Genomic DNA, 11587 nt, shown 5'->3' on the forward strand with positions numbered 1-11587 from the left:
AAACATTGTCGAAAAGTTGTACATTTGCTGTTATGTTAAACTTATATTAAAGTTTTTCTTCATAACCCATTCAAGCCGTCTCCAACCATTATTAGTCTCAAAGTGAGTTCCTCGTCATTGAAATTGTTTTATTAGGTTGATACAATGCATCGGTGTAACAAACTGTATCCATTGTTTCATTGCCATTTTTAATATGATCCACATTATACATCGTACAAAGCAGGACTGTCATGTCTACCATTTTAACTTCATCTTTTCAGTTCTCATTTACTCCCTCCAAAAACACATGTACAGAGAAAAGTAGAACACACGAGTGCACACACACACACACATACAAGCTATTTATTAAATAGTTCAATATTTTGACAACAGGAATTTTTAAACTACTCTTCACCAAAAGTTAAAAAATTGGTAATTTAATACTGACCAGAAAAACATGTTTAAATAAATAAACAACTTTCTCTAGATAACTTCTACTCTACCACTAAGTGTTTCATAATATTTAGTAATTTTGAGGAATAACAACTTTTGGAAAATACTGTATCTAAAGCTTTAGTCAATTCCATACCCGTCGTAAACCTTTAAAGATATGTTTCTCTCGAGTTACTTATCTATATGATTACTATACTTATATTATCATGTTTTTAAATACTTCCGCACGTGACATCATTTATGAGGTCTTAATATACGTCAAAGAAATTGGTTTATTGTGAGAGAAATGACATCTACAAGAATCTATTTACAAATGAGTTTAAAAATCAAAGGAGAAACTTACATTTTTCAAAGAACGACTTAAAACTTCACCTACACTACCCTTCTTAACTCTCTCTGAAGTAGAACAACAAGGCTTATCTCCAGACCCACTAGACAAGTCAATTATCTCTTCTAACGCTGTTCTTCCTTCAATTATCAACTGGAATAAGGAGTCCAGGATTTCCTCAATCTAGAATAAAAAAAGTTACAAATGTTCATATCAATCAACAAGATTAAATTACACCATAAAGGGGTAAGATTTCCCTTACAAATTCTCAATCTGTAGAGTAGCATTTCACTTTGAGGATTTCCTTACCCACAACTGAATATTTATTTTTTTATGAATTCTTTGACTTACAACAAAGCATTACAATATCTACGGGGTTTCGAGTATGTTTTACTTCGCCATATAGTAACCTAAATTAATATAGATATGCGAATATTGTCATGACATTTCGTTGAATTCATTATTCAATATTATACAGTGGACCAACTGTTTAGTGATGGTACATGTGCATTAAAGATTTATTTTCTTTTTCACCAGAGTTGAAATTAAAAAGAGAATCTATCTAATCATTAGACCTCTAGGTCACAGATTCTCTTGTCAATTTCACCTCTGGTGAAAAAGAAATCTTTAATATATATATATAAGAGCATTACGATGTTATCTTTAGAGACTGCAATACAACTAAGAATCCAATCTTGACAAGAACAAAATTTAAAGGACATTTCAAGGTCATACTTTACACTGAAATAAATAATATAAAAACAATGTAAAATTCTAGCAGAGTATATTCTGATGGTAGTAAATCTTATTAAAAAAAATTGTTTGTTTTAGATATTTAATCACCAACTCTGGGACCACTCTAATCAAACAGTGGGATTTGACTATCACACTTATAATGCACTCATGATCCCAAAGTGCAGATTAAGATTTTGGAGCAATAGAGCACAAATTATGGATTCTTAGATCCACAGTTCAGCGTAATAACCACTAGGCCATGCCCAGACAAAAGTTTAAAAAATAATGGAAACATAATCCTAAAAGACAATCAATATATGAGCCATATTTTAATGAACCGGAACAGTTTATTATTTATAATTCATTGGTTACGTGGGTTAAACTGTCTCAAACTTTCTGTAACATCTAAGTTTAATGACCTTATTTCATCCACTCTGATAAATACAGTGTGAAGCAGCAATCGAAGAGTCCCTTCAGTAAACACATTCATGTCTCAAACTTTAGGGATTTCTTTAATTTAACATTTGTATTTGAAATGTTATCTCAAACTTCTATTTTAATGTGCCATTTTTAACTTTTTTCTTTTTAACATATGTCCGAGATATTCCCTTATGAAACTCTCTGATGATTGTTTTTTTGAATTTCATGCAAAGTTGTACGAGGGCTATCTGCGCTAGCCGTCCCTAATTTAGCAGTGTAAGACTAGAGGGAAGGTGGCTAGTCATCACCACCCACCACCAACGCTTGGGCTACTCTTTTACCAACGAATAGTGGGATTGACCGTCACATTATAACGCCCCCACAGCTGAAAGGGTGAGCATGTTTAGTGGGACGGGGGATTCGAACCCGCAACCCTCAGATTGCCAAAACGAGCGCCCGAACCACCTGGCCCGCTCTGATGACCAATCAGACATCTGTAATGGTCATACTCTAGAATTTAGGAAAAATATATATACCTTACAAAAATATATATACCTTACACTACAACTTACTTCTACATTGTAAAGTAGATTGTACGTTAGTCCTATGCTAGGGTTCTGGAATTCTCATATTTAACTAAAATACAATAATTAAATTAATCCTTCATGAAAAGGTTTGATAATTTTCACAGTAATCTTTTAACTTTAAAATGTAATTATTTTTACTTCAGAAAAATGTATTCTCTCTTACAATTCCCAGAATTTCGATCGGCTTACCTCTGGCACTAGATAATGTGCCATGTCTAACCTTTCACCCCCAGACAAGTTACTAAATGACTGTTTTATTACTTCCAAAAGCTTGTGAAGCTGGTTCATAAAGACTGGTAACCTGAAGAAGGAGAAAATCGTGAAACATAATTTATAATTTCATTGACTTAATCAGGTTGTTGATGATTAAAACACACTTTACACGTTACAGTATGAAGTAAAAATACTGTATCAGAAGTATGGACACTTACTGTATTCAAGACACTTTACACGTTACAGTATGAAGTAAAAATACTGTATCACAAATATGGACACTTAGTGTATTCAAGACAATTTACATGTTACAGTGTGAAGTAAATATACTAGAGAAATAATCTAGCACTGTGATGCTTCAAAAAAACAGCCTGAACAAAAACAAACTGTTTTGCTTAAATCTCCCATTAAAAAATGTATCACAATAAATAACCAAGTAGACCATTTTCCTAAACTTACATTTCAAAAAACAGAAGCAAGATACATGATCAAACACCTAACAAAAATACTACAAGATGTAACATTTAGTCTTTTTTCATATATATAGTTGAAAACTAATAATCTGTCTATAAACAGAAATAAAATCAAGACCTATATGTCCAAAATGTAACTTTATTAGCTCAATATTTCAATATTACAGCTTTATCATTACCTGATGAAGCTGAAATAGAGCTAATAAAGTTAAATTCTGGAGATATAGGTCATGATTTTATTTACGTTTATAGAAATGTCTCAATAAATTCCAGTTTGCGTTAAACAAAGTTATAAATAATAACCAATAATCTATAGTTATTTAACAACATGCCTCCAATCAAATCAAGATACGCTTCAATATTAATCATTCTACAGAGAGGTGCTTCCATGACGTATCCATTTAACTGTCCCATACAGTAAGCAGCTGGAAAATTAAACAGGTATTCATGCTATTCCATATGAAGAAATATTGGTTAAGTTGCCAGACAAATCACCTATGGATTTGTATAGGATCAGACTGATGAAAAGGGTGCTGAGAAACTATCATACTTTTATACTATATGGATTACAGAAAGCTTTCAAGAAAGTATGAGGTGCTTTGGACATGACAGTTTCATGATTGAGCCTTTTATTATGGAAACTATGGCATATGACTGTTTTCAAGATGCTGGAAATGGTCAGTAATAAAGTAGTGAGGTTCAAAAATCATTTTTATATGTCATCCTTAATCTCCATATATCTACATCTAAACATGCTTTAGTTTATCCCATATCATGCACTAAGGACAATTATATTTAAGATTGATGATATTTTAATTAACAAACATTAAAATAAATTCAAAATGAGTCACAGAAAGAAAAAAAAAAAGATTGCCACTAAGAAATTAATCCAAAATATATTTCTCTTTTTTTTAAAAATAAAGAAAGGTTTAAACAGGATGACACCCACCAGAGAATAGTCATTGTTCGGGAACAATAAGAATGCTCAGGTTTGTCTTCACACCTAAAATAACATGGAATTTAACTACATGCTGAAAATAACCAGAGGGAGCTAGAAGCACTGCTCACCTAGACTTACAATACTTGATTATTTCATGTCTTTCTTCCCTCGACAGTTCGTGATTTCTCCGTGAAAATAAGTCGCAAAGTATTAGCAGCTTTGCCCCCGCTGAAAGAGAGAATTCCTCAATTCAAGAATCATAAACAGCTAGAAAATAAGATTAAACAGATATTAAGCCCTCTCTGAAATGTAGCTTTTGAACTTACCAATGGTAAAATTAAAATAGACTTCTCCAATTTAACATATTTTACACTAACTTGATCTACTCTATTTTCAAGTATTAGCTTAGAAGATCTCTTGAAAGTTAGAAAAAATGTATCAAATACTCACCCTCAGTGTATCTCTTTTCCAAAAGTACATAAAGATATCACAATAAAAAGACGTACTATAACTTGCTGTATTTATACTCTTTACAAGTAAATAAAAGATAAAAATTGATCAATAAAGTGACTTTCCCAGTCTACAGCTTACCCACTGCACTTTCTCGTAATGCCTGCTTGACAATATAACAAAGTCTAGCAGGATTAGCAGCAAGGTTGTCCCCATCAGCTCCATTAGCACCCCCACTACTAGAGAGGGGACCATTAACTGCATCAAGAGCAACGTCATGTGTCCCTCCCTTGCCACTAAAATAGTCGATAATCTTTCCAGCACAGTTATGCATGTCTGTTACCAAACTGATGATCTCTTTAAAAACAGAAAAAAGTGGATGTTAATTAGAAAAATTACGCAGTAATACCAGGCTTCCCTGTCAATTAAAAAAAAAAAGGATTTAACATGAAAATGTAATTTCTTTCACAAGCTCATTGGCCAAACAAACGTTTATTATGGGTTGTCTGCCTAATTTCTTTCAAAAACAAATCAATGTTTCAATCTGAATAACTCAAAAAATCGCAATATTATTTGGAACAAATAAATTCATGTTTTTTCAAGGAATTTATCAAATTTTGTTTATCATTACAGTCCAAAGTCCCCTTTTTAACAAATTTTTATAAAAAACAAAAATATATACGTCATTCAAGTTGGAGAAAAAAATATGTTTTATAGGTTATTTCTTAAAGAAAAATAGGAAAACTTTCAAAACATGTATTTTACAGGTTTACCGAAAGGCCTGAAATATTATTATTATGTCCATAAAGTACTTCAGTTACGAAACATGAATTGCCCTCATTGGTCATTCAGTTCACATTTTAAAGTTTACAATGAACTTCGAAATGGATGACAAATAATTATTTGTTACTTTCAAACAAGATTAATGTTCAAGACACAAAAGTGTGTATGTTTGAATAAACGAGATTCATGTTCTATAAAAAATCTAAAGGGAAATATTAATAGATTTGTATACAATCACATTGGGTTAAACATACAAATAGTCAGAAATAAGACACAAAAATATATAGTGTTCACCAATCAAATTACATCAATATAGTAATATATAATGTTTACCAATCAAATTACATCAATATAGTAATATATAATGTTTACCAATCAAATTACATCAATATAGTAATATATAATGTTTACCAATTCAATTACATCAATATAGTAATATATAGTGTTTACCAATCAAATTATTTTAACTTGGCAAGTTTTCCACTATATTTTCTATCAAACACATCAATATATCTATATTTCATACGTTGTTTTAATGCAGCATTTTTCAAGAACAGCTCACACAACTCTCCGAAACGGGTGAAGCCAGGAAGGTGGGCAACTTTCTGCAGACAACTCTTCGTTGTTTCTTCCTGAAGACCAGCTGGGAGACACTCACAGTAAAGATAATACAAAGTAACGTACAAAACGTCTACCGGGAGCCCCTGAAGCGGACAGGGTTGCTGGTCCCACTGGATCGCAGGATTTCCAAGGTTCAGAATAGTACTGTGGACTAGAAACTAGAGCAAAAATTATAACTTTCTGTACAAACAAAACCAGTTGTATTGGGATGATAAATTTAGATTTTTTAACAAAATAAAATATTTTAAAAATGATGAAACAGTTACAATTGTTGAAAATATTTGCAGCGAATTTCTAAATTAACTTAGTCTCAAAATAAAGCAGGTGGAAACTTTCATAATCATGCATACAAAAAACTCAACACTCAATTTAAATAATCAAATTACTAAAACTGATAAATTATCAAACCAAATTTTATTCACAGAGAGATTATGTTTACATCAACCTTCCTTCATTTTTATTTGTAATTTTTTTTTATTACAAATTTGCCAACTTCCATGTTTGAAGTGACCAAACAGTATCTATATCAAAAATACAATTACCAGTTCTTATATTCTGAAACAAAACACAAACAGTTAAATAGTCAATCTACAATCCAAACAAAATATCTGCATAAAAACAAACAGCCTAACTCATTTTGAGGCTACTCAAGAAAATCTTCCCCAGCTTTAAGTATATGTTGATGTGTAGTAATTGGGGCACCAAAACGTACCTCTTTCCCATCTGCAGCTTTTATGATCATATCAGAAAAATAACCTTCCTCTAAGGCACACATGAACGAGAAGGGAACGTCATGCTTTGAATCATTTGTTGACACCTAGAATATAAACATGTTAAGTATTAAGCAGCAACACCGAAACGTGTATTGTTTTTTAAATGGAAACCATTGATGGTTTCGATAAATGTTTTAATATGTATAGAAAAAGGTATTCTAATTATTCATTGAATTATAAACATTAATTAAAATTCAATGCTCTTTACTGGTGAATATCGGTTAGTCACGCAAGTTACAAAAGTACGAATTGATCTGGAACCAGAACGTGAACTACCGGAATAAATACCGACTTTTTCAAAGTTTCTCCTTCTGCCTCTAATATATTTTTCCCGCTAACTAAAAATATGATTTCAAGACAAAAACAAGGTGATTTTTATCTAATGAGTGAGTTAGTCTGATGAAAACACACAAGCAAACAGAGATGATTCTAAGTTGTAACAGTATTTAATTCTGAAAGGAGAGTAGAGACACCTGGACAGTAAAGTGAAAGATTGTGCATGAAGATAAAAAAATCTCAGATATTACTCTATTTCATTTCCAAAGGATAACAAGGAGCCATCTGGTCCATCTAGGCTATCCAACTTTTAACTATCACCCTGCTCGGAAATACGTAAAGAAACTCCTTTTCTTATACCTTACCCTTATCTCTAAACAATATGGTAAAAACCATCTACTATATTAGAAACGTAACACCATCCTAACTGGAGCTGTGTCTGGTTTAAGTGAATAAACTTCAGCAGATGACTTTCATTGCACAGAAAATCAAAATTTAAAGTAATAAAGTCCAACTGCCACCAGTGTGAAAGCAACACCAGGCTGGATTTACAGAGTGTACAACCACTCTTTTCACACACACACACATTCAGTGTGAAAACAACACCAGGCTGGCCTCACAAAGTGTACAACTACTCTTCTTATACACACGCACAGTGTGAAAGCAACACCAGGCTGGAAAAACTCTTTTCACACACACAGTGTAAAAGCAACACCAAGCTGAACTCACAGAGTGTACAACCACTCTTTTCACACATTCACATACAAACAAACAATCAGTTTGAAGGTACTGTCTGCACACAAACCAAATCTCACTAAATAAAATGGTTTCTTGTACGAAGAACCAAACTTCTACTGAATGGAATCAAAAGTTTCAGACAACAGCAACAATGGATCTTTAGAAGAAAGGATGATACTGAATTCCCAAACGTAGAACAATTAGAGATGATAAACCATTCACTATTTTCCTTTAAACATAAAACAGTATTAACAATATTCTCCAAATAGTCAATACCATCAGTGAGTCATCTGGATATGGTAAAAAAAAAAGAAAATCTTGATAAAACTGAATTAAGAAAAATTCTAAAGCAGCATACTGAGAATAGCAGTATAACTACGAATGAGAAGGAACAAAATTACGAGCTGTTCACTTTCAGACCAGAGAGTTGTTAATCTAATACTGTGAAATAATTTTAGAGCACTAAACAAACAAAATAATTACTATTCATACATCTACATTTAAACTAAATCATTAAATTCATTATTTTCTTTACATCCAATACACTGATTATAAAATTAAACACTAAATCAAATGCTAAGTTAAAAACAACGATATCATAATTGACTAAACAGAAATGTAATTGTTATGGACGTCAAACAGAATGAAATGAAGCTGGACAGTAAAACCTTTTGTTAAATATAGTTAACAATAGAAAGATTGATATATGTGACGTATAAGGAACTTTTTAAAGCTTATAAGATGTGAATTAACGTCTTCTACCACCCATTTATAGGATTCAAATATTAACAAGTTTCAAACTGTCAAATGTAAATAACCACTTTTAATACATTAGGCACTTGAACACAGTTTACAAAGCACACTTGAATGATTAAGTAATATATACGTGCCACCACTATAAGACTGAAATCTATGGACTTTAGAATTACCTATAACATTTACACTGAAACACGTTTCATAATGACTTTTCTGTCAATAGACCTTTCAATTTCTTAAGTTTCTATAAACATTTCAACTAACCTTTTCACACTGCAGCACACACCACCCTTCGTACGTAAGTTGTATTGTATCCTCTTTTGGTTGATCCACCTAACAAAAAGATTTACACTTTATGTTACGTATTTTTCTAGAACTCGGAGAGAGAGAGATTAAATCTCCTTACTTATGGTAAGTTATTTCTATATTTGTTAATCTTGATGAATCAACCACAACAACTAGTAAATTATACTTGAGAACTTATTATCAGAGAGGCCATGTTTTAAGAAATGCGTAGTGAATTGACTAGTAACTACAAATTCCATGCACTTCTTCCAATTATTGGCAAGAAACAAGAAAAAAAACAAACAGCTGTGTACAAATATTCTCCCTTCAATCCAATTTGGAGAGTCTGTTCACTGTTCTGGCTTGGCTACAGCTGGTTTTTCCTAATACTCGGCTGTCTGTCTAGGTAGATTACCATTAGATACAAGAAAAAAAACTGATAGAGAAAGCAAAGAACTTCAATTGACAGTGACTGTGTCATGTGAAGCGTAAAAACTTCTGCCTTTATGTCCAGCCCAGATGTTGGTTTACAGTTTTTTCATACAGACACAATACACATGATATGATAAAGTTTGATTTAATGCAACCTCTGTTATTATTCTATACTTAGAAAAAATTTCAACATTGTACGAATCCTTTCAATAAAATATAAATGGTGATTATCTAATTCATTTCTACAAAAACCCTTGAAAATCTACAAAGTATAAATAAGACTTGAAACTGTGTAGAAAAAAATCCTTTAAACTCAAGTAGAGTTTCCACTGGATGCCAATTCTATAAAAAATATATTTTATTTTTTATCCTTTGGTTTCCAATTCTGGTTTTGGTTTATATTTATATATTTGTGCACTATTACCATCCATGTAAAATGTAACAACAGATAGATGTAATAAAAACTGTTCATACGGATAAAAGAGAGAGGATTTTGATAGAAAGTCTTATCACTGTTTATTTCAAATCAAATAATTAAACTCTACTTGGACTTTCAAAAAGACATTCACAAACTTTAGCAGTCTACAGTATTAATTTAAGAATCATTAAAAAAAAACAAAGCTGTCTTTGTTTATAAAAACAATGTGCATGAATTACTGACATTCACCCTCAACTAACAGTAATGCACCCTTAAGTTGTTACATACCATCCCTCAACTAACAGTAATGCACCCTTTAAGTTGTTACATACCATCCCTCAACTAACAGTCAACTTAAGGGTGCATTCTACATACCATCCCTCAACTAACAGTAATGCACCCTTTAAGTTGTTACATACCATCCCTCAACTAACAGTAATGCACCCTTTAAGTTGTTACATACCATATTTGATTAATCTAGTCTAGTGCTAAACGAGATATTCATTTTATAGGACTGATTTAATATTCTTATACATCTCAAACTCCTCACCAGGGGGGGATACTGTGACAGAGTTTACAAATACATCTACTGAAAACTGCTTTACAAATCTTTAAAATTCTTGTTCTTGATTTTACCTATGATCTTGAGGCCACTTTTATTTTTTTTAAGTTATTTTAAACATTTTCTATTTTTCAGCCTTAACACGCTTTAAATGCATTTGTTTGTGATTAGTCAGACTTTTTATTTATCACGGGAGATAAGTACAATTTTAATTTCTTTAGCTGCTATGCAATAAGCCCTTCACATTTCATCTCTTCTTCGCAAACACATTGTTAGGATGAGTTTGTACGTAAAGTTTTAACAATATTTGTTTTTCTCATAAAGCAAACTTTTAATGAAAACTTCCACAGTTTTAAAGAATTAAGATTTCTTCAAAAATTTAGTGTATAAAAATATCCATACTTATGGCTAAAAAACTAGTATTTATCAACACCACTCACCTGGAATTCAATCACATGGCCATCAAAAGTACCAAACAATCGAAGATAATGAGGATTTCCCAGAAAAACCTGAAATTTAACAAACTGCCTTGTTACAATTTATAAATGTAATTAACGAAGTCCTACATTTTAACACGTACTGTATGTAAAAACTGGTATCAATCCTTTACACATGCTTAAAACATATAAAGAAACACTTTAATAATACTTTACTAAACGGGAATTTTGTTTGTGGTGGAAATGGGGGGTTTACACATTTGTTATTACAAATCTTTAGGATTACACCCTCACTCCGGCAACTTTTATTTACTGTGAAACCTCCGTTATTTTTCTCAGGGTTGTAAAAAATGCTAATTAGTTCATTAAAATAAATATTTTATGACTTGAAACCTGTAAGAATGTATTATTTGAGTTCAGACACCCATCATGACTATTGTGGTTGAATGCCTTACTTTTAGACATGAGGTGCCGACAAGTCGTTGGGGGTCACAAGTAAGTCAAAACTGATCAGAATAAGATTCCATGGGTATCATTTCTTGTATTCTGCCTTCCAAACAACTAATATCTTTTTTACTCGTGTGTATATCAGATTTAAAAAAAATGGAACCTGATTTTCAAAAAAATATTTTATGTAATGCAAGTTATTAAAAAATGGGATTCTAGGAAGTGGCTCTAGGATTGTGTCAGTGTGTCTACAACTATTCTTACATGACCTTAACATTGAAAACACCAACTATTTTTATTTTTCCTACTACAAATTTAAGGGCTGCTACATGTAACAACACTATTCTTCTCTAAAATTAACTGTAACGATGTCATAACTAATTATTTGTTTGTTTGTTTTGAATTTCGGTCTTACACTGCTAAATTAGGGACGGCTAGCGCAGATAGCCCTCGTGTAGCTTTGCGTTAGAGGGAAGGCAGC

At 31.8% G+C, this 11587-nt stretch overlaps 1 protein-coding gene across 1 annotated transcript in view; it reads right to left on the reverse strand.

The window, feature by feature from the left end:
- The window catches only part of LOC106467912, a 38716-nt gene that overhangs the window by 19013 nt on the left and 8116 nt on the right, over positions 1-11587 (reverse strand). The window contains exons 4-11 of the mRNA XM_013928298.2: positions 10663-10731; positions 8790-8858; positions 6695-6799; positions 5888-6140; positions 4720-4935; positions 4257-4356; positions 2692-2803; positions 776-943 (exon numbers count right to left, since the gene is read on the reverse strand). Coding sequence (XP_013783752.1) covers positions 776-943; positions 2692-2803; positions 4257-4356; positions 4720-4935; positions 5888-6140; positions 6695-6799; positions 8790-8858; positions 10663-10731 — 1092 coding nt within the window. The remainder of the gene's footprint in view (positions 1-775; positions 944-2691; positions 2804-4256; positions 4357-4719; positions 4936-5887; positions 6141-6694; positions 6800-8789; positions 8859-10662; positions 10732-11587) is intronic.

This window comes from Limulus polyphemus, unplaced genomic scaffold (genome assembly GCF_000517525.1).
Source record: "Limulus polyphemus unplaced genomic scaffold, Limulus_polyphemus-2.1.2 Scaffold2794, whole genome shotgun sequence".
Classification (NCBI taxonomy): Eukaryota; Metazoa; Arthropoda; class Merostomata; order Xiphosura; family Limulidae; genus Limulus; species Limulus polyphemus.